Source organism: Citrus sinensis, chromosome 4, assembly GCF_022201045.2.
Source record: "Citrus sinensis cultivar Valencia sweet orange chromosome 4, DVS_A1.0, whole genome shotgun sequence".
NCBI classification, from domain to species: domain Eukaryota; kingdom Viridiplantae; phylum Streptophyta; class Magnoliopsida; order Sapindales; family Rutaceae; genus Citrus; species Citrus sinensis.
In genome coordinates this window covers 2,269,979-2,297,285 of record NC_068559.1, presented here as the reverse complement: position 1 = coordinate 2,297,285, position 27,307 = coordinate 2,269,979, and the positions used below count along the sequence as shown (strand labels likewise).

Genomic DNA, 27,307 nt, shown 5'->3' with positions numbered 1-27,307 from the left:
TAGCGCAAAGCCTATTTTGGAAGACGTTTGTACTGATTCACAGTTTGATCATTCGTATGTCATGTTTGTATTAGCATTAACCATAGCTAAGATAATCATAATTTCAGGTAGAAAGTTTGTATTTTAAAAGGATGTGATTGGAATTCTAGACGCTCTTCTACCATGATATTTTACCACTTGAAGCATACCAGTAGAACCAACTCTAATATATCAATATTATATGTATGATGAAGGTTTACCAATGGAGGCGTGGTTCGAAAATTTACTGAGCATGGATAAGTTCGAAAATCTATGTGAAATGATAAGAGCTCTGATTTTTCACTTGTAGACTTGTGAATCGGGGAAATAAATTTGTCATCACTCTTTAAGTATGGCCGTCTCTTTCATAGTTTTATCTTAGGTTACAGTGAAGTTGAAAATGTTGAAATAAAAGGAGAAAAACGAAGCAGAGAAAGACGTAATTGATTGAGTAGGCAGCATTCTCTTTGACTATGAAAATAATTTAATATAACCACGTGAACTATTGTACTGTTTCTATTCTTTCTCTTTTAAGAGAAAAATAAATAAATAAATCCGACTCTTCAGAAAAGTCAGTGAAGGAAAAAAAAAAAAAAAAAGGAAAAAACACAATGCGTTGTAGAAACTGCAGCGCCATGTCTGATCCATTCCCAAATGGGTACAACTTTTGCATAATTGTTATGTATTTAAGCTGTTATTTGATAAGCCAAGTAAATGCTTCGGTTCATGAATATCATAACGAAGGTTTCATTCATCGTTCAAATTCTTATTTCTTTCATGGCGGCAGTGAAGGCCTTTATGCCTCCAAGGCTCGCATTGATGCTGACAAACCCACTTCTAATGAAGACAAGCCCATCAATGGCAAGTCCTTTATAAGGTAAAAAGGAATGTGCTTTGCCTTTTTGTAAATTTTTTCATCTCTTTGTTTCCCCGGAAAATTTTTACGGTCGAAATGAGAAAGTGGCTATGAGGTTTTGTTGTAAAAAGAGATTTTGGATTGATTGATTGTTTGTTTAATGAGCTTCGTTGTGCTTGGTTTGTTGACTTTTTATGATGTTAATCATAAGACTTTTTAGAAATAGCTAGCTGACAATTGGCATTTCCAGTGTTGGATTCACCTAAATATTGCCTTTGGCAACCCCCTTTTCCGAAATAGAAATAGTAACAAGGCATCGTTAAATCATTTCTTAATCTTTGTAATAGTGAACTGGGAATGTAATTGACTGAAGGCAAAATGAGATATTCCCAAGAGATCTGAGGATGATTGGGATATTAGTAAAGAGGCCTTATAGATTGTCTGCTGTTATGTGATTGTTTCCTGAGTTCTTAGAAATGATAAACCCTTTTATTCATCCATTTCTTAAGAAACGGTGGAAACATGTGGAACATTGCCACATCGTTGCCTGATTCCTGAGTATTTTTAATCCAGCGTCTATGTAGAAGAATTGAAAAACAATTTAAATGACAGGTTATTATCCTTGTGTCAATTCTCTTCCAGCAGATGCTGAAAATATGATGAAATTAGTCAGGTTATTTCCCTGATCTAGTGCAAATACATACCTAAACTAGCCATACTTGCAATAGTTGTTTTGTTATATTTAGATACTGTGAACATTTTGTGTTGTCTATCTTTGTTATAACATGTGTGATTTCAGGTTTGAGTCCATCAATTTCCGAAGAACAAAACTGTCTGCTGAAAAGAAGAATGAGATGCAGCAAAAGACTGGATTGGTTGAAGCTATAATTGTTGAGGTTAGAGATAGGGACAAGATTGGGGGCTCTTATTTGAAGTCTGATGCTATATGCTGCACTCCAGAACTTGCCAAGAATGGATCATGCAAGGTAGGAGAGGTGATTATCCACCAAGACCCGTATAACCTCAATGGGCCAAAACGGGTTCAGACTTTCTTTGAAGGCCAAAATGAAGAGGCTAGTATGGGACATGAAACAATTGAGATCAACAGTACTGGCATGTATTATCTGTATTTTATGTATTGTGATCCAGAACTCAAGGGTTTGCAAATTAGTGGGAAGACAGTTTGGAGGAACACGGAAGGTTATCTTCCTGGAAAGATGGCACCACTGATGACATTTTCTGCTTTCATGTCTTTTGCTTACCTTGTTCTCGGTCTTGTCTGGTTTGTCAGGTTTGTACAATATTGGAAAGATATAATGCAATTACACTATCACATCACAGCTGTGATTGGTCTGGGAATGTGTGAAATGGCTCTCTGGTATTTTGAGTATGCAAACTTTAATTCAACTGGGACCAGACCCATGGGAATCACGCTTTGGGCAGTTACCTTCAGTGCTGTCAAGAAGACCGTCTCGCGTTTACTTCTTTTAGTGGTTTCTATGGGCTACGGTGTTGTGCGGCCGACCCTTGGTGGAATAACAATGAAAGTAATTCTTCTTGGTGTAACATATTTTATTTTCTCAGAAGCACTCGGGCTTGTCGAACACTTGGGGAATATCAATGATTTCACTGGAAAAGCAAGGCTACTTCTAGTGCTTCCTGTTTCTCTATTGGATGCTTGCTTTATTATCTGGATATTTTCTTCTTTGTCCCAGACATTGGAGAAGCTTCAGGTAATGTTACAATCACATGCCTCCTTTCTATGACCTTGAAAGTGCACACATTTTAAGACATTGTTTCTACTCGTTTCCTTCTGTTAAAGGAAAAGAATAAAATATTGTGGTTATGAATAACTAGCATGCTGTCTGCACATCTTAAATGACTCTGCCATCCTCTGCTTTCTACACAGATTAAGAAGAGCTTGGCCAAATTTGCACTGTATCAGAAGTTTACCAACTCCCTGGCAGTATCAGTGCTGCTTTCTGTTGCTTGGATCGGTTATGAGGTTGTTCAAGTCCTTGCTATTTTTACTATTATTATTATTGTTTTCATCTTGCTTCCAGTGAAAATTGTATAATGGTAAGTAAATTGAAATATATTCTTGGTGTGCATGGCAAAAGGCCCTTGATCTAAATTTTCATTAGATTTTACCTTTTCTAACTTAATTAAGTTGAATGGCATATTAAATTTTCTTCTTGGTTAATGTGACCCTAAAATTGTACTAAATTGATTTCAGTTCTAGACTTGCAGTCAAATCTGAGTTGTATTTGTTCAGTTATACTTTAATGCAGCTGATCCATTGAGTGAACTATGGCGAAGAGCTTGGATAATTCCAGCTTTCTGGACTTTACTTGCATATATAATCTTGGTGGTGATATGCATTCTCTGGGCCCCGTCACATAACCCAACTAGGTACTCTTTGGAATTTATACCTTTTCTTTTGCAGATTGATATTTAATGAATGGAATTTGCATTTATTCTGGAGTACTCTCTTCATACAGAATGCCGCTATAAGCTTTGCATTTTGTTTGCTGGGCTTTTAGATGAAAGTCACTTGATACTTGATATTCATGTAAGTAGGATGCTGATTAAGAGGTCGCTTCAACCTTAATCTCCATCTGATCAACTCTACTCATTGTCTAATCAATTTTTTGAATTTCATACAACTTAGGAGCTTGAATGTTTTTGCCTGTATTTAATCCTGTCAAGACAGAATTGCTTACCTAAGATTCTAAATTGATAGCCAACATGAATGTTTCCAGAAATTTTAAGCGCTGCCTGCTACAGGATTTGTTTTCCATTTTCTTGTTAGAAATGATAGTTGATTGGGTTCTTGATGGTGTAGATACGCATATTCAGAGGAGACAGGGGATGATCTCGAGGAAGAAGGCATCCCCCTCACTGGTGGTGGAGTAATGGTGGCTGGAGATTTAGCAACCAAGGTGGATATAAAGGAAAGGAAGGTGTCAAGTGCAATTGAACCTCACGTGTTTGGACTAGGAGAAGATCTTGAAGAGGACAAAAGGGTATAATTGTCCCGTTTTCTCCTGTATTGCAATTGAACTCAAAAAGTACAAATAGCAGCTGTAATCAGGAGCTCCCTCTCAGAACATAATTGTCACAACTTGTACATTGACTGAGTGAAAAACACATGGCAAACTTCTTGAATGGCAGTTAGAGGCCCAGGAATCTCAACCATTTCGAAGCTCAGCTCTATCTCTTTTGCTTGTGGGTGGAGATAAACCAGAATTACAATTGGGGCTTGTGGCTATGTGGGGAAAGAATGCTCGAGTTTCGGAAATATGCTCGGAGATTGGTGTTATTATTACTCTCTACATAGCAATTTGAGAATACATTATCCTTTATAATTATGTCGCTGTCAAAATTTTAATACATGCTCTACTGTAAGAAGTAAACTATCCTCTACCGTTACAAAATCTGCCTGAACAGCATCTTTATATAAAAAACATAATTGGTCCAACGCAAATGAACCAAATAAGGGATAAAAAATGACACGTCATACTCCTTAGTTTGATTTCAGCTATCGCCAACCATCACAGGGTCATGCAGAAGAGTGAAAGGCAGCAAATCTCTTATGTCATCTTTTACATGCTGCAACTACTGAAGAGAGGTGATAATTGTCAATCACCCGGCCAATCTTCAAAATCAGTTCAATGCCTCACTTAGCATTTGTTTTACTAGGAAATTTCCGTTTTCCAGATTGACCCTTTTGCCTTTGATCCCTCTTCCTCTTCTTGGATTGCTTTTGGAACGACTTACCTACCAAGGAGGGTTGTTCTTTCAATGCAAAGCTTTTAGCAACATGCCCCAGGTGAAGCTTCTTCAATGTAAAAATTCTTTTCAGCTCACCACGATGGGCAGTGTATGCACGAACCCAGGAGCAAAATGCATCCTTGGCCAATTTCTTCATTTTTGACTGCAGGACAATATCTAAGGCAAAGTATTAATTTGAAGCAGATAAAATGCCACTTAAAATCATTTAGGTAAGTATGGTTATGTTGGATACAAAGCCTGAAAGAAAAAAAAAGAGAAAAGAATATCGTAAGGAGTGAAGATTCACATTGTCTGATTGGTTGGAGAGGAGATTCACATTGTCTAATTGGTTATCAGTTAATATATATCTAAACTAGGTAAAGACCAATACTTATTTGATGCATTGTATACAAGCATTCTCTGCTAGGATGTACCTGAAGACGTACCTCATGTATAATGAACGATTCAAGTGCATTCTGCAAAGATAGGATCCAAGGATGTGACTCTGTGGTAAGAAATTTTTTCACCCGGGGCTTCTGACCATACAATGGGAAACTATCTAACACTTTCAGAAGTGGATACTCCGTCAATGATACACCATGCTTCTCCAAGTCTTGTAGATAATCCATTTCAACCGGCTGTAGGAATAGCAAGGAATCTCCTCTTTCACCCAACCTAGCTGTCCTACCAACCCTGCATTATGGATTGGAAAAAGAGGCACAATCAACGGTGAAGGCAGGTAAATTATTATGGACTGTCAAGGATGGTTACAAAAAGAGTGAAGGCATCAGCAGATTGCAGAAATGGAGTTCTTAAAGAAAACAAACAATCAATGGAATATTAAAATAAAAATTTCCAACAGGAAGATGTTTGAAATACCTATGCACGTATTCAGTAGCCTCCCCTGCAGAATCATACTGTATAATACATTTTACTTTCGGGAAATCCAGACCTCTAGCAGCAACATCAGTGGACAGTAGAAGAGCCTTCTTCTCTATTTTAAAGGCCCCAAATGTGGTTATTCTATCCTCTTGCTTCATATTCCCATGTAACCTGAAGGTTTTGCATCTCAAAAAAAGCTGTTTGAGTTCCATATCTGGTTGTGAATGGGGTGACCATTGGAATTCACTCAATAGTGAATAGTGAAAATCCACCGCATCACATGTCGAAAAGAACACCACAAGCTGTTGAAGGCAAATTAATACAATTTTAATTAGTATCAGCCATTCCACCTTAAAAGCATAGAAATGAAACTATGTTCCCAACCCACAAAAAAAAAAAAAAAGGTGCCATAACATAATTGAAGGACAGCCCACCTTACCTTTTGGGAAACTTCTGTGTCAAAAAGATGTTTTAAAATGGAAAGAAGTACTGCAAGCCGTGAACCACAGGGTACTGCATAACAATTTATTAACAGTCTTAGAATGCTCTACCAAATGACACTTCTTTTTCTTTTTAAATAATTACCCAGATATAATTAATTTCTGTTAAGATATACCTTTCACATATCTTTGAACCAATTGAGCTGGAAGCTTAAAGTCTTCAGTTGTAGATCTCATAGTTGTGCTTGGATGTTCTACTTCTTCCTTAACATCTGATTCCAGGGATCCAAAACGTACATGTGATTTATCTTCTGGCAACTTCTTTTCATCAAGACCGATCAAGACTGGAGTTTCCAGACTAATTTTCGCGAGATGGTTTACTTTTTCATTTAAGGTAGCGGACAACAGTAAATTCTGCCTCTTAACATTAGAAACTTCATTTCCCTCACCAATAGACCCAATGTTCCTTGAACCCAAAATATCTAGTATCTCCTCTATTTCTTTTCCAAATCCTAATTCCAGAATTCTGACAAGAAGCATAAGAAAAATTAGGGGAGGCACAAAAGACATGAAACAGTAACGAAATTAACAATCCGTTAAAATACTGCAACTGAACTCCAATGATAAATACCTATCTGCTTCATCAAATATTATCCAACACAAATTTGTATGCAAGAATGATGATGTATGCTTTAAGTGGTCCAAAAGACGTCCAGGTGTTGCAACAAGAATAGATATGCCTGAAAAGAGTCATATGAAATATTAATGTGTCTCTACAAATCCATCAACAACAGATGAAGGATATTTCCACCAAACATTCATCCGACTTAAACCTGAAGACATACATACATTGCCATAAATACCAGACCCATCAAACCAGGCCAACGAAAAAAGAAAGAGATGTAGAAAATCTTCACCTTTACGCAACCTGGCTTTCTCTTTTGACCGGTTCTCCCCACCCATTACATAACCAGGCACAATCCAATGAAAACGATGCAATAACTTATGTAAAATCTCATAAACCTGCAAGCATAACTCACGGGTTGGCACAAGAACCAATGCTGCCAGCAAGAACACATCAATTCATCACACTACATTAGAAATAACAATAACAATAACAATAATAAAAGTAGTAACAAAATACAAGTAATCAAAGCTCATCCTTACCAAAAGTTCCACTCGAGCGATCAATTCGAGGACTGTAACTCTGCAAGTGATTAATAATGGGTGCTAAATAAGCCACCGTCTTGCCCGTCCCAGTAGCCGCATTAACAAGTCTAGATAATTTTTTTTTTCCACATCAAACAAAGCTCATTATAATCAAACAAAAACATTAAAACTGGAACTATTAAAAAGCAAAGAAAGGATGATTACACGTGTCGGCCAGAGAGAATAACAGGGATTGCTTGAGCCTGAACTTTTGTCGGAGCTTCAAATCCAAGTCTTTCTGTCACCAAATTACGAATTTTTATCATCATAATTAACTTTAAATTAATGTTAAAAAAAACAAAAACAAAAGCAAACCTCGTAGCTGGTCGCATAGAGTAGAGTGGAGGCCGAGACTGGAGAAGGAGCACGACGCGAATATTTCTTTTACTGTTTCTTTCTTCTTACTCATTTTTATCATTCTTCTCCTTCTGCGAGATTGTCTGGGAATTTAGGGTTTTGGGAAAGAGCTGAATTTTTTCATCAGGGTTTATCTAAACTACTAAAAACCAGAGAAACGACGCCGCATCTATTAAAAACGGCACGTCATTTATAGTGAGAATAAGTAAATTTCTTTTTCACCAGAACGACATGTCATATAGAATACTAACTAATTGCACGATGTATCGTAACACCTCTAATTTTTTTTTTATTTGAATTAGTAACGCCTCTAATTTAGTTTAACAAACCTGCTATACGCACGTATTTGATATTAGTTTTCTTTGGAAGAACTTCCATTAAATTATTGAAACATTCTTTCCATTGTTGACTAAATGAAAGGGTTTAATTGAAGAAAATTTCACCCACACTTAATTATATATTTATGCAAACATCAAATTGATATATAAAATAGTTATAAATCATTGTAATCATCAGGAAACAAGTTAGAAGCAATCGTTTACCTGTTCGGAGAAGATATGAAAGTTTAATGTCACATGTTGATATAGAGTTTGTAAAATCACCAAAGGAAGGTTGGTCTATGTCGGGTACATTAGGTAATCAAAATGGTACGTGGGATACACCATATCGAAGGAAGAAAAGTTAAAGAAAATGAACAAAATATTAGTTACGTGAAAAAATATCATCATCGCCTAAAAATTGATTTTTTAGAATCAATCAAGGAATATTTTGCTAAAAAAGAGGGGACAATAGACTGTCACACCAATAAAAAGCACAAAACAACACATCAGGACAGTGGTCTTTAATTATCACGCCAAAAACTGCCAAATAATTTTTTGAGATATGTTAGACCACCCAACAATGTTTGCCATGTGTAAAAGTGGAGAAACCGTGATTACAACGCCCTAATTGCTCTTCAAGAATGCTACTAATGGCCCAAAATGATGATAAGAGTAAAAAAATGAAAAAATCCTTATGAGGACAACAAAACCACCAATAAAGATGCACCTGGTGGTAAGGCAGCCAGGGATCCCAGGCTATTTTATATAAAGACACCAAAGCTCGATCTTTTTCACTAGTAATAAAACACACACTCTACAAAGGCTAAAAATTTCTTCAACCTCCAACCATCGTTACCAAAAGCTTGCAAGCTCATGATGCCAAAATAGTCTTTAAAAATTGACTTCAGCATCGTAATGTGATTGCCAACCACCGCCGACTCCACCTCTAACCTCATTTCTCTATTTTGCAAGATAAACACAATCTTCAAGATTGTGAACCGAACTTGAAGCGAACCAAAACCAATTGGTTTTGAAAATTGTAAACCAAACTTGAACCGAATTTAGGAACCGAACCGAATCGGTTCAAATTTTTTATTTTCTTGATTTTACAGATTTACCTTAATATTATCATATTTAATGCTTTCCACTTAATTTTACTTAATTTTGCCGTTTACACTCCCATTAACTACCAAGTACCAAACCACACTCTACACACATAATATTAATAACAATATATATGAATAAACAAGTATAAAACCGTTAAATCAAAGCAAAATAATAAAAGTCCTAATACAAAATATTCGCAATTCATAAACACGCTTAAACTTAAAAGTCTACTACAAATTGTAAGTCCATGGCAACAAAAAAAATAATAATAATAACAAGTCCATAATAGTGCATCAATATTCGATAAAACTCCACCATAACACAAGCCATAACTACATCCACCGCAACAAACAAGCCACAACTATATCCACAATCCACAATTCCACATCACCTAAATCAAAATTCAAAGTGAGCGAAAGCAAATAATTAAACTAACTAAAATGAAGTGATATTTAATAACAAATAAATACATATCAATTTATTACCTAAAAATTATTTATGTTGATCTTCCAAGTTAGTTGGCAGTTGTTGACTTACGAAGTTCTACATTAAAAAAAATTAACAAATTAAATAAGGTTCATATTACTTAAAAAATAAATTAAAATTAAACAAATTGTATAAGGTCATAATTCTTTAAAAGTAAACTTAAATTAAAATTAAACAAAATATACATTCCGCAAGTTGATCCATAAACTCGTTGTGTTCAACTAACTTATTTAAGTTCGTTGTTGGATCCACAAAAAGAGAAGACTGCAACAAATTCTGTAATAATACTAGTGCCTCAACTATGTCCGGAGTAAAAAAAACTTCTATATTGGTTTAGAATACAACCTCCAGTACTAAAGGCGGATTCGGAGGCAATAGTAGACACCGGAATAGCAAGAACATCCCTTGCTATAAGTGACAAAATTGGATAATTGACATTATTCACCCTCCACTATAACAAAATATCAAATTTAATTCCTAAATTACCTTTTGCAATTTTTTCCGTCTTCTCCATCAAGTAAAGATCCAACTCATTTGACAATTCCGGGCTACTTTCACTAAATTCGGAGAAAGAGTCCTCAATCATAACATCATCATCACCACTCAAATCCCAAAAATTCGAACCACTTCCACTTTCAATATCTAAAATTTGGCTTCCACTTGCACTCCCACTACCACCCGATTTATATTGTGCATTGTAAGACTCATAAAGCTTAGTCAACAAATCTTTCACAATTTCTTTCATCTAAACACATTTGGCATTATCCTTGCCATATAATTTCTTAAAGCAATGTGTTGCAAATTTCAGTTTTCCTCGTGGATCAAGTACAGAAGCAACAATCAATATTTTATTTATCTTGAAACAGCCCTCCCAATACTTATCAAATTTATCTTTCATTTTAATAGTCATCAAACTCAAAAGGCTATCATTACTAGCAGACAACGATTCCAAAGATTGTTCAATTTAATATATCAAATTGCAACAAGTGTTCGATGTCACCTAAAATAAATTCTATATCATATATCAAAATTCAAAAGCATAATAATGCTAAAATAAATTCCATATCATATATCAAAATTCAAAATCACAATAAAGCTAAAATAAATTCCATATTGCATATATCAAAATTCAAAAGCATAATAAAGATGTGATATTACCTTCAAAGAATAAGAAAAGTACAAAGTTGCATTATAAAAAGTCTTCAGAAATTTAACTATGCAACGAGCACTCTCTCAATCACTATACAGCGGTGGCCCCTCCCTTTTCTTCTTCGCCCCCTCTTTTTCATTGAAATAAGCATCATAAAGCTTATCTTCAAGTGTCATCCGATTAAATGCCGGCTTAAATTTCAATGCTGTACTCAACATGGAATATGTAGAATTCCACTGAGTAAGGCAATCCAAAATCACACTTACTCGGGAATTAATCTTCTTTTGTTGCACGCGAATTTGAAATGCTTGCATCATGGCGGTGGAAGACCTCACATTCTTCACAGCATTCCGAACACCAACTATACTCGGCTCAAGTTCCTTCAACCCTTCAGTCACAATCAAATTCAATTTGTGTGCACAACAACGAACACACAAATAATCCTCATTTAACACTAAGGCATCATCCCTCAAATTCTTTAGTCGATCAATTAAGTGTTAAGATACATTGCCCACCAAATGTGGAATTCGAACAGTCACAACACATGAACCACATGCAGCCACATGAGTCACGCACCAATATGGAAAAAATCAGCACACCAACTCAATCCCACATTAACAAGGCAAGTTGCAAACCGTTGGAAACAAATATGGCAATCTGTATTGCTCTTGCCAAAGGCTTGCAACAATCATCTCACACAATCCCGTGACATGCAAACTCACCAAAGAAAGATGGCCAGTCATTATTCAAGTCCATATTCTCTTCATATCTTAGCCAACGGCTAGTCAACGACTAAGTTTAGAATTAATCTCATAATTTCTGTAAAATGTTTCTTCCATATATAGTTCCTCTACTCGTGTATAAATACTCGATCTTGTTCCTTAAGAAGGGAAGTCAATAAAAACTTTTAATCCTTTTCAATACTCTTAAATTTTAGCATGGTATCAGAGCTTATGGCTTCTTCATCCAATATCCAAACCGAGGCCAAACTCTCACTGCAAACTATCCACCAATGTGCCAATCTAATATCTATTAAACTCTCCAGCAACAACTATCTCTTATGGAGGTCCCAAGTCCTTCCCCTGATCAGTAACCTAGGACTCAACAATCACATCTCTGATGACTCACCACCCCAAACAATTTCCAGTAATGGAAAGTCTATTGCCAACCCTGACTTTTCAGTTTGGGCACACAATGATGGGTTGCTTCTTACCTGGTTACGTGGAATGATGATGGAAGACGTCCTTACACTGGTAGTTGGAGGACAAACAGTGAAAGGAGTTTGGCTCTCCATTGAGGAAAATATGCTTCCAGCCACCAAGGAGCGAGAGTCTTGGCTTAAAGACAATCTCTTCTCCTTAAAGAAAGGCTCCCTGAAGCTTGATGACTTCTTGAACAAATTTAGAGGACTATGTGACAGTCTAGCTGCCATTGGAAAGCCCTTGACGGATGATGACAAAGTCTTTCAATTGGCACGGGCACTAGGATCCAAGTATGCCGACTTCAAAACGGCTATGCTAACCAAGCCACCTTATCCAAGTTTGAAACTATTCCTGTCAGCCTTGCAGAATCATGAGCAGACTGTGATCGCTCAGAAGAATGATGGCAAAGAAGCGGATCCACAGCAAGCCTTCTTTGGGCAACGTGGACGTGGGAAAAGTTTTCAAGGACAAGGACAAGGACAAGGACGCGGCTTCAACAACAATCTTCCACTTTTCCCAGGACAATGACGCGGCTTTAACAACAACTTTCATGAAAGAGGAAATTATCCCTCTAACAATGGGCACAACAATATGAATCAATCTTTCAATATGAATCAATCACCCTCTAACAACTCTCTGCCATAACCAAGGTTCAACAATAATGGCCCAAATCTGCCACTTGCACCAAAACACTACAGTACAGAACATGTTGATCAGCGAAAACACAATTCCAAATCAGGTATAATCTGTCAAATTTGTGGTAAAACTAACCACAGTGTTGCAGTTTGTAGGCACAGGTATGACTACTTTACCCCTGAAGAGGAAGCACTGCAAGCCCTCGCGGCCATGAATCTGCAAGACGAGAATGACCCACAACTTTATGCTGATTCAGGTGCTACTGCCCACATGGTAAATAGCACTGATAAGTTAAAGAAATTTATACCCTATGGAGGTTCTGATAAGATTTTTGTAGGGAATGGCCAAAGCTTACATATTTCTCATATCGGTGATACCATACATGGGAAATTAAACTTGAAAGATATTTTGGTTGTTCCCAAACTTAAAAAGAACCTCCTGTCAGTAAGCAAACTTGTGGATGATATAAATTGTTCTGTGGAATTTAACTCTCTTGGTTTTGTTGTAAAGAGCAAGGAGAATCAGGTACTGGCTCAGGGAACTAGGCAGGGGGACTTGTACGTGCTCAATGAAGGAGGAAACTTAGCTTTTCAAACAATAAGAAGAAACTCAGAAAACCAAGACTTGTGGCATAAGAGACTTGGCCACCCAAGTCCTAAAATATTACAAGTCTTGCGCACTAATGGGTCTATCAGTATAACTGATTAGACTAAGAACACTAGTATTTGTGTTTCATGCCAATTAGGCAAAATCTGTAAACTCCCATTCAGTTTATCAAATAAAATTTTTGATTTCCCTCTTGATAAAATTCACTGTGATTTATGGGGTCCTGCTCCAATTGCTTCTAATCAAGGTTTTCGTTACTATGTATTGTTTGTGGATGATTGTACACGTTATTGTTGGTTATTTCCCTTAAAATCAAAATCTGATTTTTTTGAGTGTTTTCTTAAATTCCAAAAACAAGTGGAAAATCAGATGGAATGAAAGATCAAAATTTTTCAAAGTGATGGCGGGGGAGAATTTAACTCTATCATTTTCCAACAACATCTTCAACAATCTGGAATCATCAAACAAACTTCATGCCCTTATACTCCTCAACAAAATGGAGTTGCCGAAAGGAAACATAGACATATAATGGAGACTGCCCTTACTATGTTATTTGAATCTTCGTTACCATTAAAATATTGGGTGGAGGCTGTTTTAACAACTGTATATCTCATTAATAAATTGCCACAAACAATTATTAAGATGCACACACCTCATGAGTTACTTTTTAAGGAAACTCCCAGTTACAATGAAATTAAAGTTTTTGGTTGCCGTTGTTTTCCCTCTCTGAGGGATTACAATAAAACGAAGTTTGACAAAAAAAACTCTCCCTTGTATTTTTGTTGGTTACAGTCCCACTCACAAGGGATACTGCTGTCTTTTTCCACAAAATAATAGAATTTATATTTCTCGTCATGTAACATTTGATGAATTATGTTTTCCTTATCAAAATCTAAAAGATTCTTCTCCTGTACAGGATGCTTGTAGCATTCCCACTACTCCAAATGTGTCACAATGGCTCCCAACAACTTGGACAGAGTCCTTCAACAACACTTCTCTTGGGCACATTAAAGTTGCTAATCCAAACTACACTGCCACATCTCCAAATACGAATGAACCATTGTCTCTCACTCCAAACAAAGTTGTGATAATTGAAGACCTTCATGAACCACCCACTTATTTACCCGAAAGTCCCTCTACAAATTCACCTCAAAAGAGCCCCTCATCCAATAACAAGACTGCTGCTTCTGCCGATAATACACATATCCACACGACCTCCGAACAAACCTTAGATAGTGACAATCGTGCTCCATCTACCTTAAACGATCTCTCAGGAAAGTTGTTCGTTGAACTAAATATCTCTCCTGTCAAAACAACAGAATCTCTAAATACACATCCTATGCTGACACGCAACAAGCTCAAACAAAATCCTACCTTAGCTCTTCAAACCGATCATGCCACAGTGACCGAACCAAAAACATTAAAATCTGCTCTTAAGCATCCTCTATGGCTACAAGCAATGGCCGAAGAACTTGCTGCCCTCCATCAAAATAAGACATGGACCTTAGTTCCTCGACCTTATGATGCCAATGTTATTGGTTCGAAGTGGGTTTATAAAACCAAGTATAGAGAAGATGGTACAATAGATCGGTTAAAAGCCTGTTTAGTTGTGAAGGGGTACACACAAGTTCCTGACATTGACTTTAACGAGACTTTCAGCCCCGTCATTAAGCCATCTACCATAAGGCTTGTCTTAGCACTTGCAAACTAGTTCTAAATGGCTTATCAAACAACTGGATGTTCGAAATACCTTCCTTCATGGTCAACTAAAAGAAATTGCCTACATGGAGCAACCACCTGGCTTTACGGATCAAAATCTTCCCGACCATGTTTACTTACTCCACAAGTCCTTATATGGACTCAAACAAGCACCACGTGCCTGGTTTGAATGTTTATCATTAGCACTTCTAGAGCTTGGTTTTACAAGCTGCAAAGCCGATCCTTCCCTCTTTATTTTTCATGCTAACGATATTCTTATTTTGTTGTTGGTGTATGTAGATGATGTAATTATTACAGGAAATAATCCCGATAGAATTCAATCCATCATCAGTCATCTCAGCACTCGGTTTGCATTAAAAGACTTAGGCTTATTGAGCTATTTTTTAGGGATCGAGATTCGGCGCTTTCCAGGAGGCATTTTTTTGTCACAAGCCAAATACACTCGTGACTTATTAACCAAGGCTGCTTTACTAGATTGCACCTCTAATCGGACCCCAATGGCTGTCAAAACCCAACCATATGATGACGATCAAGAACCCATACACGCCACTCACTATCGTTCCCTTGTCGGCAGTCTATAATATCTCACATTCACCAAACCATACATCACTCATGCTGTCAATAAAGTTTGTCAACACTTTCAGAGCCCTACTAAACAAGACCTCAAGGCTGTTACAAGAATTTTGCGTTATCTTAAAGGCACTCTCGACTTTGGACTTCGATTGGGCTGGTTGCCTTGAAACAAGACGTAGCACGACTGGCTTTTGTGTTTACCTTGGGGCAAACTTAATCTCATGGTGTAGCAAGAAACAAAGCACCGTTGCACGCTCCACTACTGAAGCAGAATATCGGGCTTTATCTTCCACTACCGCTGAACTAACTTGGATTCTTTCTTTATTGCAGGACATTGGAGTCTCACCATCACACATTCCTCACCTTCTTTGTAATAACACAAGTGCCATCTACATGACTCGCAACCCCGTGTTTCATGCGCGCAGCAAGCATATCGAAATTGACGTCCATTTTGTTCGTGGAAAAGTATCTCAAGGCCTCCTTAAAGCCACACATGTTCCCTCCTTGCAGCAAGCTGCAGATATCCTTACCAAACCATTGGGCAAAGATCTTGTCTTTCTCTTTCGACACAAGCTCGGCGTTCACTCTATGACCCGGCCGACCTTGAGGGGGGCTGTTAAGATACATTGCCCACCAAATGTGGAATTCGAACAGTCACAACACATGAACCACATGCAGCCACATGAGTCACGCACCAATATGGAAAAAATCAGCACACCAACTCAATCCCACATTAACAAGGCAAGTTGCAAACCGTTGGAAACAAATATGGCAATCTGTATTGCTAATGCCAAAGGCTTGCAACAATCATCTCACACAATCCCGTGACATGCAAACTCACCAAAGAAAGATAGCCAGCCATTATTCAAGTCCATATTCTCTTCATATCTTAGCCAACGGCTAGTCAACGACTAAGTTTAGAATTAATCTCATAATTTCTGTAAAATGTTTCTTCCATATATAGTTCCTCTACTAGTGTATAAATACCCGATCTTGTTCCTTAAGAAGGGAAGTCAATAAAAACTTTTAATTCTTTTCAATACTCTTGAATTTTAGCATTAAGTACCTAAGAGCACCCTCATTTGGACTTGTATTGTCAATCGTTACAGCACACACTCGCTCTATGCCCTAGTCAATTAAATATTTTTCAATTTGCTTACCAATTGTCTCCGATGAATTATCATTAACCGTGTTAAAGCTGGGAATCTTTCTATGTAAATTCCAATCCTTGTCAATAAAGTGAGTTGTGATAACCATGTATCTAACTGTCGTAATAGAAGTCCAAATATCAGTGGTCAAAAATACTCTCTGCTTATTTCCAACCAATAAGCTCTTCAACTTTACCTTTTCCTCGACATACATATCAAGAGTATCCATAGTAATGGTTCTTTGTGATGGAAGAAGATATCTAGAAGCTGCCACGCTGCAAAAATGCTTAAAACCCGGATTCTCTACAACAGAAAAAGGCAATTCATCAAGAACAATCATCTTAATAATTGCTCGTCTGCAAGCGTCCCAACTAAGACCTCTTACTACAATTTCATCACTACCGACATCTTGAGTTAAAGTCGTTTGGTCTTGCTGAAGGTCTTTGTACTTTTGACACATTTCTTGGTAATGAGTCCTCAAAGTGCTAGTTCCGTCCCCTACCGAGCCACATTCAAATTCATTACCGCAGTAGTTGCATTTGCACTTCTTATTATTATCTGGAAGTCTAGTAAAATGTTGCCACACTGCTGATCTTGGAGCCATTTTTTTCCTTGGTAGTGGCGGTTTGGATGACGAAGACTTTTTCCTCTTGTTTCTGCTAGTGACAATTGTTGGCGAATCATTTTCACTATCATCAACTTCAACTTCACGCTCAAGATCATCGGCTACACAATCGAGGTTGTCTTGAACTCTTGAATAATTAGACATCTTCAATGAATAAAATAAAAAATAAATAAGTAATATTGTTTTATTAACAAGGTATTGAAATGAAAAAGATCAATTACATTTAATTTAACTACTAGCCAACATATCATAATTTAATTTAATTTAATAAGTTAGGCCAACTTATCATAATTTACTTCCAATAATTGTTAATTTAATTTTAAATGTTCATGACAAAAAGATCAATTAAATTAAATTTAACTAATAGCCAACATATCATAATTTAATTTAATTTAACAAATTAAGCCAACATGACAACATATCATAATTTACTTCCAGTAATTGTTGATTTAATTCAAAAAATCCATGCCAAAAAGATCAATTAAATTTAAATTAACTACTAGCCAACAAATCATAATTTAATTTAACAAATTAAGCCAACATATCATAATTTACTTCCAATAATTGTTGATTTAATTTAAAACATCCATGCCAAAAAGATCAATTAAAGTTAAATTAACTACTAGCTAATAAATCATAATTTAATTTAACAAATTAAGCCAACATATCTTAATTTACTTCCAATAATTATTAATTTAATTTGAATTGTCCATGCCAAATTGCAATTCACGAAGCTAATTAAGTCATTAATCATTATGTCAAATAAGTTAAATAACAAATATTATTTCTAATTTTTCATTGATAGAAGCATTATACATTTATCTATTTTCAATTGTTCTATTCCCAGCCACAATATACAATGCAACATTACAACCATTTCAGTTCACTGCCACAACTCATAAGCCTCCACAACCACTATATTTGCCCACCATTTTTAACTCCACCAACAAGTATATTATATACCTCAGCAGTCCACAAAATCAAATAATCAATCCCTAACACAAGTAACACTAGCATAAACTAAAGACTCTTTACACACTCTGTACGGGCCATGCCATAAATTAAAAAAAAAAAACACCTTTAGGTTGCAGCACCAAAGAGAGGGGTTGTGCTAGGCGTGTGAGGGGCCGTGCTAGGTTGCAACATCGCGTGTGAGAGGGGTTGAGCTGACGCGAGGGAGAGACGCTCACAAGGAAGAAGCCGAGACATAGGGGCTGAGCTGAAGTTCTACACCTTGTGGAGAGGGAGAAATGTGCGACAGAGGGAGGTGTTGGAGATGAGAGGGAGATGGTGGGTTGCAAATTGAAACGCAGGTAGGGATTTGAGAGATTTGTTTTTGGTTTATATATTTTCATTTATTTTTCAATTAAAAAATTTATTTATAATTAAACCAAACCAAATCGAATAAAAACCAATCGGTTCCTTAATTTCAGTTTGGCTCGACAAAAACCAAATAGTTTGCTCACCCCTACTTTTTCCGAAGAAAAATACAGGATGATATCACATACCCCTTTAATGATACCTTAACATAACATTAAGGGTCACTATTGGTCAAGTGACAAGAATGTTGATTGACACCAGTAGCTCCTTAAACATTATCTTTAAGAGCGCGTTAGATCAATTGCTAATTGAATCTTAAAAAATTACTCCAACCAATATGCCGCTTATTGGTTTTACTGAGGATGTTTTCATTCCTAAAAGCATCATTACATTGCTCATTTCTATTGGCAAAGTACCCAACAAAGTTATCCAGATGATTGACTTCCTCATTATGGATTGCCTAGGTGCTTGTAATATCATTCCGAGCAAACCATTTTTAACAAAAACTAAAGCGGTGGTATCTATGCATTACCTTATCATGAAAATTCTAACTACCAAAGATATTATCACCATAAATAGAGACCAGTAGGCAGCTCAAGGTTGCTATATTGTCGCCTCTAAAGAAAGCTATTAAATTGCTTCTGAGGCCCAGTTGAAGGTGTACCTCACCGAGATAGCTTATCATCACACAAGGAACTGGTTCGCCTAACCAAGCAAGCATTTGTCAGAAAAAGGAAAAGTGCCAATAAAAAAGTTTCACAAGCACGCCAACCGTAAATTGCAAGGGGATCCACTTATAGAAGTAGACTCAATAAATATTAAGACATCAGAAGTGCTCGATGATACACACTCAAAATTCATAGGCCTCGTTCGACTGTTAAAACTCAAGTCATTGTTGATTTCTTAACTAAATTCCCTAATGACTCCAAGGGTGTGGGAATCTTGGGATACCCGAACAAGGGAACGCCCACTACAAAAGAAGAACAAATCTAGATTGCATTGATGGCTCTCCTACACATGAAAGTGGTGTGGGAGTAACCATCATCAACCCTAATAGAGAGAAGCCATACTAATAATAAAGGGATAACACTTCACCTCCTTATATTTGTTTCGTTTGTTTTCTTTAATGCTTATGTATTTGTAATATGTGATTAGTCATGAGGGGTACCCAAAGTAACCAAGCTATTCAATTGCATATTTTTTTTTAATTTCTTAAGTCTCCAACAACAAGAACAGGTGATCCCGGGATTCGTAATCCACCTTAGATAACAAAAATAGTGTCATATAATGATTCATACCTCTACTACCTATAAATACATTTCCTTTGCAAAATATGATGATGTGTGCTCTTTTGTTTGCCTTTTGATTATTTAAAATGGATGAGTAGTTTCAAATGTTATTCAATAAGAATATGTGTGCCATTAAACTAACTTTATATTTATCATTATGTAGCGTTTATTATGACGCAACATAATATCAAGAGATTGCCTTATTCTAGAGAAAACTAAGGCATTTGACCTGTCGTGATCATAATAATCTACTCTAAAATTAGACTCATCAGAAAGAATGTAAAAAGATCATTAGTAGCTTTTTAGAGTGATTATATGCCTGCTTGAATGAAGAGTGTGAGAATCAAAGAAAACCCAAGGGTGAAGTATACAGTGATACCCTAGTGTCATAAGGATTCATTAAGATATACATGTGCCCACACTTCTATTTTCTTGCTTAAAAGTGAGGGATAGACAACTTATGAGTGAAGGACAATCACATGAATTAGATGTTCGAAGTACTTATAAAGGCAGACGAGCAGTCGTCTTTGTCATTATTCATCTTACTAATTTGATTTTAAGCAAATGGCAAATTATGAGATTTTTTACTATTTTATGAAAAAGGACAACAAAGGACTTTAAGAAAGCTCAAAAAGAGCAAGAAAAAAATTCTTATCTTTGTTATTACGCCAATTGTGGTTTTGCATGCTTAATCAATTTGTCGTGCCGATACTTTGATCATTGATTACATGTTAAGAATCACCATGATCTTCTAAAAACAAACAGCAAATATATCTAGATAAGTCGTCATACTGTAATGAAATTGAGTTGCTCCACCATAAAGAAAGAGATAGCTCAATGAATGTTTAAGCTAAGAAGTACATGAAGTACCACATAAGTTGAATCAAGTTTTAGAATGCATTAAAGAGACAACATCCAAAGCTATGGAAAATGAAAATACCATTATAGGCAGTCATAAAATAAAAGGAATTTGTGAGTACAACATTGAAGCAATTAAAATACACTAACAAAACAAGGAATAACAGGTAATCGAGAAAATATTTTCAAGTACATAACTGGGGAAAAGTGCCAACATACAAACAATAATGCCAAACAAAGTTACATAGCAAGTAGATCATCTTCACCTTTGTCTTTTATAATAGGGAGATCAATAAAAGCGCTGGATGTAGCAGAAGCATGAGCTTCGAAAGTTAAGGTTCTTGATGGTGACTTTGGCTGAGGTACGCCGGATAACCTTTGTAGGCTCCCAGATTGGGGCAAACAGGATTCCCTTTCGATCTCGATCGCAGCCAAGATAGCCGACTTATCTACCCACTTCTCCACTCTAGGCACCACAAGCCCCGGATCAACACTCCACACCTCAGTCATAATACGCTCGAATACACTGTCAATCATCTCTTTCTGCTGAGATACCAAGTCCTCATGCTTAGCTTGGAGCTCCTCAAGATCTTTCATCATACGAGCCTTCTCCTTGGAAACTTCATTAAGGCGTCCCTTCAAAGTTTTGTTTTCTCTCGAGAGCTTCTCCTCATAGGATCTGCAGCTTTGGAGCTCACTCTTTAGCTTTTCATTCTCCAACTGAACGTTGGCAATAGCTGCGAGATCTTGGAGGCTACGACTCAGGAGGAAAGTCACCCGCAACCAACAAAGGGTACCCTAAAATTAAGTGAATCGAGAAACAGAAGGAGAAAACATAATGAAAAAGGTACTCACATCCTGACTAGCCTTTAGCGCTCGGTTATAACATTCATCTAGACCCAACTTGTCCATCTCCCCAGCCACCTCGGGAGTAATGTTCTCGCTAGTGTAATGGACATATTCCGCCAAATGGGAAACCTTTTTGTTTGCCACTGGATCTAGTTCACCTTCTATAAAGTCTTCAGGGAGGGAGAAGAGGGAGCCCACTTTTCTTTTCCCAGTACCCAAGGTACCTCTGAAGTCGCTTAGAGAGGAGTCATGCAATTTTATTTTCGTTCCAAGGGCACATAGAGGAAGGGTACCCTTCAGTGAGGTGGATCCTGTGGTAACTGAGGAACCACTTCTCAAACGGTTGAAAAAGGCATCAAAGTCTTCGCTGGATCGATCTATATCTGCAAATCGCCATACAAAACAAGATGAAAAGGTCAGACAATCAAAATAAAGCCTATGAACATAAATAAAAGAGGGGTCAAAAGCAACAAAAATACAAAACTGAAAAATAAAATATAGGGTGATAAAAGGGTACCTCTAAAACACGCTATAGGCATGTATCAATCCTCACCTGGAGTAGACGAGGGATTTTGGCTAATCAACCCCAGCCTCTCCCACTTGTCCACACTCAATAAATCACTCTCTCTTTGAAGCACTAAAAATCTCTCCTAAAAAAGAGCCTCCTTCTTACTCATCTCCTATACAAGACACTTCCCCTTGATCCATATAATATCTACAAGGTCACGAGGAAAAAAAAAAAAAAGAGGAAAAAGGGGAAGGGACACATACTACCTTCATCAAACGAGCTTTTCATTGACAAACGCTCGTTGTCAACCAAAATATCATGCCTTTAATCCCCATCCATCACAAACCAACCATATTTATAACCTTTCTTTAAAGTAAGGTCCACTTATACTATGTACCATGGGTAGGCCATGTGGAAAAATAAGCAACAAATGAGCCTACAGGCTTCTTTAATTAATAAAATCCTTCAACTCTTCAAAGGAGATATCCTCCCCGAATACCTCCAAGCGCAACACTTAGAGGCCTATAAGCATTATTCATGTTGGTAAGAAAAGCTATCTAAAGGCAGTCTAGAGATAACTAAGCATTCTCTTAAAGAAAGGTTAGACGGGTAGTTAAGGGCGGAAAAATTCGGGTTTGAATCGGGTTTGGATAAACTCGATTGAATTTCAAGTCAATCAGGTTGGAAAAAATATAACTTGAATTTAACTCGAACATGAGACCCAATTCGATCCGAAGGATTGGATCGGGTTAAAGGATTGTACTTGTTTTAGCTTTGATTTTTTCGGATTTCGAATCAACTTGATTCGATCATGATCCGATCCGATTGTGTTGGCCAAAATCCAACCCAATCGGGTTAGAGCCTTCATCCGAATCCGATCTAAATCTGAATTTTTTTTATCAGATCGGTCCGAGTCCGATCATTGCCCACCCCTAGGGGTAGCGGAGATCGCTGTCAAAAAAGTCGATGTGTAAAGCTATTCCGACTGTGGCAGGGCATTTCAAGGTTTTGTTTTTTCAGGGTGCCTAAGTTCAACATATAAAAGGATATCATATTCGACCCAAATATGCTCTAGATCTTTAGAGGTAGCCTTCCCCCACAAAGAATTAGGTTTATAAGATTTAGAGGCAGAAAGAGAAGGTGATTATGGGTTGTGATTTGAGCTTTACCCTTTCCTCTAGACTCATAAACAAGGAATTTACTTCCAAAATTGGGCCCCCGGGTATGAGGAATTTCACTAGAAATCCTAGGGCTTTTACTGCTAATGTTGACATTACAGGAAGTCTCAATACCATGGCTGCCACCCTCTGAGCCAGGCAGGGAGGGTTTGGCACTCACTAATTTCCATGCGGGTAACCAACTAAGGCGAGGAGCCGCCCTCATTGGAACCTTCTACTATGCTACACCCCTTAATCCCGATCCTCTTTTTACCCATCTTTCTTAAAAACACAAAAGCAAGACCCCAAATCAAAACTTACAAACCAAGACCTACAAACCATACCCCTACTAACTCATCTAACAACTTTAAAGCTCATACACCAAAAGTTACAAATCCAAGCACAAAAAAAAGGCATAAATTGGGGATTTTTGCTTAAAATCCAAAATGAAAAGTCCATATAGCGAGCTATATGGGTAAAAAGAGGAAAAATGGAGTACTTAGAGATCACGAAAGGAAAAATCTAAGTGCCACAAAATTGGATCTAAGAGCAAGGAACAACGTATGCTGCAAAAAAGAGAAAGTGAGGTGAGTCACCTTGCAAATCCCGAGGGAAAAAAAGAGAAAAAGAAGTGAAAAGGACGAGAGCCACTATACTTGGTGGACGACGGAGGAGAGAGAGCCAAGGTTACCGCAAAACGAGCACCAAAATCATCACTATAACGCATAAGAAAGGAACACCTTTTTGTGAATTTTTTTGACGATGAGAAACATATGAAAGAGAAAGAAAAAGAAAAAACAAGAGAACTTGGGAAATAGGAGTACCTGGTTAACATCACCGGAGTAGAACGCGAACCACCGTTGCGGCACTTGAGAGTGGAGAAGAGAAATTCTAGGTATTTTCAACAAAGAAGGAAGAGGCACGGAAGGAGGAGAAAAAAAGAAGTAAAACGATAAAGGGAGAAATGGTGTGGGAATGTGAGCATCTTCACTTATATTGAGAGAAGAAGAGCAAGAATAACAGAAAATTTTAGGGATTTCGAAAAGGGATGGGAAAAAGGAAAGAAGGAAAAAAAGTAGTCAAGGTACTACTTCATTAATCATCCATCTACGAGGAGTGGCCAAACATGCGCCATTCGCAATTCTTCTAAGAGTTTCTTATGCCTCAAACATTATTAAAAAACTGGAGGAATATTGTTTGGGGAAGAAATGAAAGTTTAATAACAGAACGCCACGTGTCAATATAGAGTTTGCAAAGTCATCGAAAGGAGGTTTGTCTATGCTGGGTACACCAGGTAATCAAAATGATACGCGGGATACACCACATCAAAGGAAGAAAGGTTAAAGAAAATAAATTAAATATCAGCCATGTGAAATGTCTTCATCGCCTAAAAAGAACAATTGATTTTTTACAATTAATTAAGAAATATTTTGCTTAAAATAAGGGGGGGGGGGGGAGTAGGTTGTCACATTAGCAAAAAAACACAAAACAGCACATCAAGACAATGATCCTCAACTGCCACGTTAGACACTGCCAAATCAATTTTTACAGAGAAATGTTGGACCACCCAGCAGTGTCGTGTAGAAGTAGACTAACTATGATCATAACGCCCTACTTACTCTCTAAGAATGCTCCTAACGACCCAAAATGATAATAAGAGTAAAAGGACAAAAAAATCTTTGTAAGGACAGCAGAATCGCCAATAGAAATGCGCCAGGTAGTAAGGCAGCCAAAGACCCTAGGGTACTTTATATAAAGACATCAAGGTTATATTTTTCTCACTAATAATAAAACACATACTCCAAAAGGCTAAGGTATTCTTCGACCTCCAGCCGTCATTATCAAGAGTTTGCAAGTTCTTGACTTCAAAATAGTCTTAAAAACTAACTTGTGCATCGGAATGTAGTCGCCGGCCACTGCCGGCTCCACCTCTAACCTCCTTTCTCTATTTTGCAGGATTAACACAACCTTCAAACCAACTCTTTTCAGATTTAAGCCCTCACAACATCCTCATTTTTTCCATCCTCTCTCAAACTTCACCTAAGGCCATAACGAGCAGCACACTTCAGCTACACGAGGCACCTCTATTACCTTAATACAAGTTTCATTGTTTTAGCTAGGTTTTTGTTTTTTATTTTTTCTTTCACCCCAAAACCTAGTTAAAACAATTGGTGCCATCTAGGTAGTGGGAGCGCACAAAAATTCATTAATAGTCTTAGAACACTCTACCAAATGAGACTTCTTTTTCTTTTTCAATAATTACCCAGAAATATTTAATTTTTGTTAAGATATACCTTTCACATATCTTTGAACCAATTTAGCTGGAAGCATAAAGTCTTCAGTTGAAGAGCTCAGAGTTGTGTTTGGATGTTCTACTTCTTCCTTAACATCTGATTCCAGAGATCCAAAATGTACATTTGATTTATCTTCTGGAAACTTCTTTTCATCAAGACCGATCAAGACTGGAGTTTCTAGACTAATTTTAGTGAGATGGTTTACTTTTTCATTTAAGGTAGCAGACAATAGTAAATTCTGCCTCTTCACATTAGAGACTTCATTTCCCTCACCAATAGACGCAATGTTCCTTGAACCCAAAATATCTAGTATCTCCTCTATTTCTTTTCCAAATCCTAATTCCAGAATTCTGACAAGAAGCATAAGAAAAATTAGCGGAAGCACAAAAGACATGAAACAATACCAAATTAATGGTACTTAAAATACTGCAACCGAACTCTAATGATAAATACCTATCTGCTTCATCAAATATTATCCAACGCAAATTTGTATGCAAGAATGATGATGTATGCTTTAAGTGGTCCAAAAGATGTCCAGGGGTTGCAACAAGAATAGATATGCCTGAAAAGAATCATATGAAATATTAATGTGTCTCTACAAATCCATCAACAACATAAGAAGAATATTTCCAACAAACATTCATCCGACTAAATCCTGAAGATATATATACATTGCCAGACATACCAGACCCATCAAACCATGCCAACAAAAAAAGAAAGAAATGTAGAAGATCATCACCTTTACGCAACCTGGCTTTCTCTTTTGACCTGTTCCCCCCACCCATCACATAACCAGGCACAATCCAACGAAAACGATGCAATAACTTCTGTAAAATCTCATAAACGAGCAAGCATAACTCACTAGTTGGCACAAGAACCAATGCTGCCAGCCAAAACACATCAATTCATCACACTACATTAGAAATAATAATAATAATAAAATACAAGTATTCAAAGCTCATCCTTACCAAAAGTTCCACTCGAGCGATCAATTCGAGGACTGTAACTCTGCAAGTGATTAATAATGGGTGCTAAATAAGCCACCGTCTTGCCCGTCCCAGTAGCCGCATTAACAAGTCTAGATAAATTTGTTGTTTCCCACATCAAACAACGCTCATTATGATCAAACAAAAACATTAAAAATGAACAATGAAAGCAAAGAAAGGATGATTACACGTCTCGGCCAGAGAGAATAACAGGGATTGCTTGAGCCTGAACTTTTGTCGGAGCTTCAAATCCAAGTCTTTCTGTCACCAAATTATGAATTTTATCATCATAATTAACTTTCAGTTAATTTTTCCAAAAAAAAATTAACAAAAACAAACCTCGTAGCTGGTCGCATAAAGTAGAGTCGAGACCGAGGCTGGAGAAACAGCACGACGCGAATATTTCCTTCACTGTTTCTTTCTTCTTACTCATTTTATCGTTCCTCTTCTTCTTCTTCGAGATTGTCTGTGAATTTAGGGGTTGGGCAAAGAGCTGATTTCTTTAATCAGGGTTTGTCTAAACTGCTAAAAAAACCAGAGAAACGACGCCGCATCTATTAAAACGATACGTCGTATAGTGAAAATAATTAAATTTCATTTCCGCCGGAACGACATGTCATATAGATCACGAACTAATTAAACGATGCATCGTAACACCTCTAATTTAATTTAACAAACTTTCTATGCGCACCTATTTGTTATTAGTTTTCTTCAGACGAACTTTCATTGAATTATTATTGAAACATTCTTTTCATTGTTGACTAAATGAAAGGGTTTTATTGAAGAAAACTTCATCCGCATTTAATTGTATATTTATGGAAACATCAAATTGATATGTAAAATAGTTTTAAATCATTCTAGTCATCGGTCGGACAAAGTAATATTGTTGTATATTGATTTTGCGTGATGGGGTTATCCCCCAACCTTCAACGAAGTAA

General features: G+C 36.9%; 2 protein-coding genes and 1 long non-coding RNA gene across 8 annotated transcripts; 1 reads left to right on the top strand and 2 right to left on the bottom strand.

The window, feature by feature from the left end:
• Positions 1-453: 453 nt before the first annotated feature.
• Positions 454-4,245, top strand: LOC102609512 (uncharacterized). Of its 2 annotated transcripts, XM_006486094.4 has the most exons (6): positions 454-676; positions 806-895; positions 1,674-2,607; positions 2,784-2,879; positions 3,150-3,286; positions 3,720-4,245. In XM_006486094.4, the coding sequence occupies exons 1-6, from the start codon at positions 630-632 to the stop codon at positions 3,904-3,906; spliced, it is 1,491 nt and encodes a 496-aa protein (XP_006486157.1). In that variant the 5' UTR covers positions 454-629; the 3' UTR covers positions 3,907-4,245. The 2 variants fall into 2 exon arrangements, with proteins under 2 accessions (XP_006486157.1, XP_006486156.1); XM_006486093.3 differs by having other exon boundaries at positions 456-895.
• On the bottom strand, positions 4,212-26,895 carry LOC102609227 (DEAD-box ATP-dependent RNA helicase 17). Of its 5 annotated transcripts, none has more exons than XM_052439601.1 (10): positions 26,709-26,895; positions 26,558-26,630; positions 26,352-26,461; positions 26,123-26,266; positions 6,602-6,710; positions 6,147-6,496; positions 5,970-6,043; positions 5,528-5,832; positions 5,095-5,341; positions 4,212-4,811 (listed from the first exon to the last, which is right to left on the bottom strand). In XM_052439601.1, the coding sequence occupies exons 1-10, from the start codon at positions 26,800-26,802 to the stop codon at positions 4,554-4,556; spliced, it is 1,764 nt and encodes a 587-aa protein (XP_052295561.1). In that variant the 5' UTR covers positions 26,803-26,895; the 3' UTR covers positions 4,212-4,553. The 5 variants fall into 5 exon arrangements, with proteins under 5 accessions (XP_052295561.1, XP_052295560.1, XP_006486155.1 ...); XM_052439600.1 differs by lacking the exon at positions 6,602-6,710 and adding an exon at positions 25,837-25,945 and having other exon boundaries at positions 26,709-26,892; XM_006486092.4 differs by lacking the exons at positions 26,123-26,266; positions 26,352-26,461; positions 26,558-26,630; positions 26,709-26,895 and adding exons at positions 6,888-7,031; positions 7,138-7,247; positions 7,345-7,417; positions 7,495-7,686.
• Positions 9,060-9,638, bottom strand: LOC127901798 (uncharacterized). The gene is made up of 2 exons (XR_008054127.1): positions 9,449-9,638; positions 9,060-9,354 (listed from the first exon to the last, which is right to left on the bottom strand). It is a non-coding gene; the product is annotated as an uncharacterized LOC127901798 (long non-coding RNA).
• Positions 26,896-27,307: the final 412 nt, after the last annotated feature.

Bases quoted from the DNA above. Each gene is read 5' to 3' on its own strand.
- LOC102609512 (XM_006486093.3), top strand. From the start codon at position 630: ATGCGTTGTAGAAACTGCAGCGCCATGTCTGATCCATTCCCAAATGGG. The intron at 2,880-3,149 runs GTTGTTCAAGTC...GTATTTGTTCAG, and splicing joins TTGCTTGGATCGGTTATGAG to TTATACTTTAATGCAGCTGA. The intron at 3,287-3,719 runs GTACTCTTTGGA...TTGATGGTGTAG, and splicing joins CCGTCACATAACCCAACTAG to ATACGCATATTCAGAGGAGA.
- LOC102609227 (XM_006486092.4), bottom strand. From the start codon at position 7,597: ATGATAAAAATGAGTAAGAAGAAAGAAACAGTAAAAGAAATATTCGCG. The intron at 6,497-6,601 runs GTATTTATCATT...GCTTCTTGTCAG, and splicing joins ATATTTGATGAAGCAGATAG to AATTCTGGAATTAGGATTTG. The intron at 6,044-6,146 runs GTATATCTTAAC...ATTGTTATGCAG, and splicing joins GGTTCAAAGATATGTGAAAG to TACCCTGTGGTTCACGGCTT.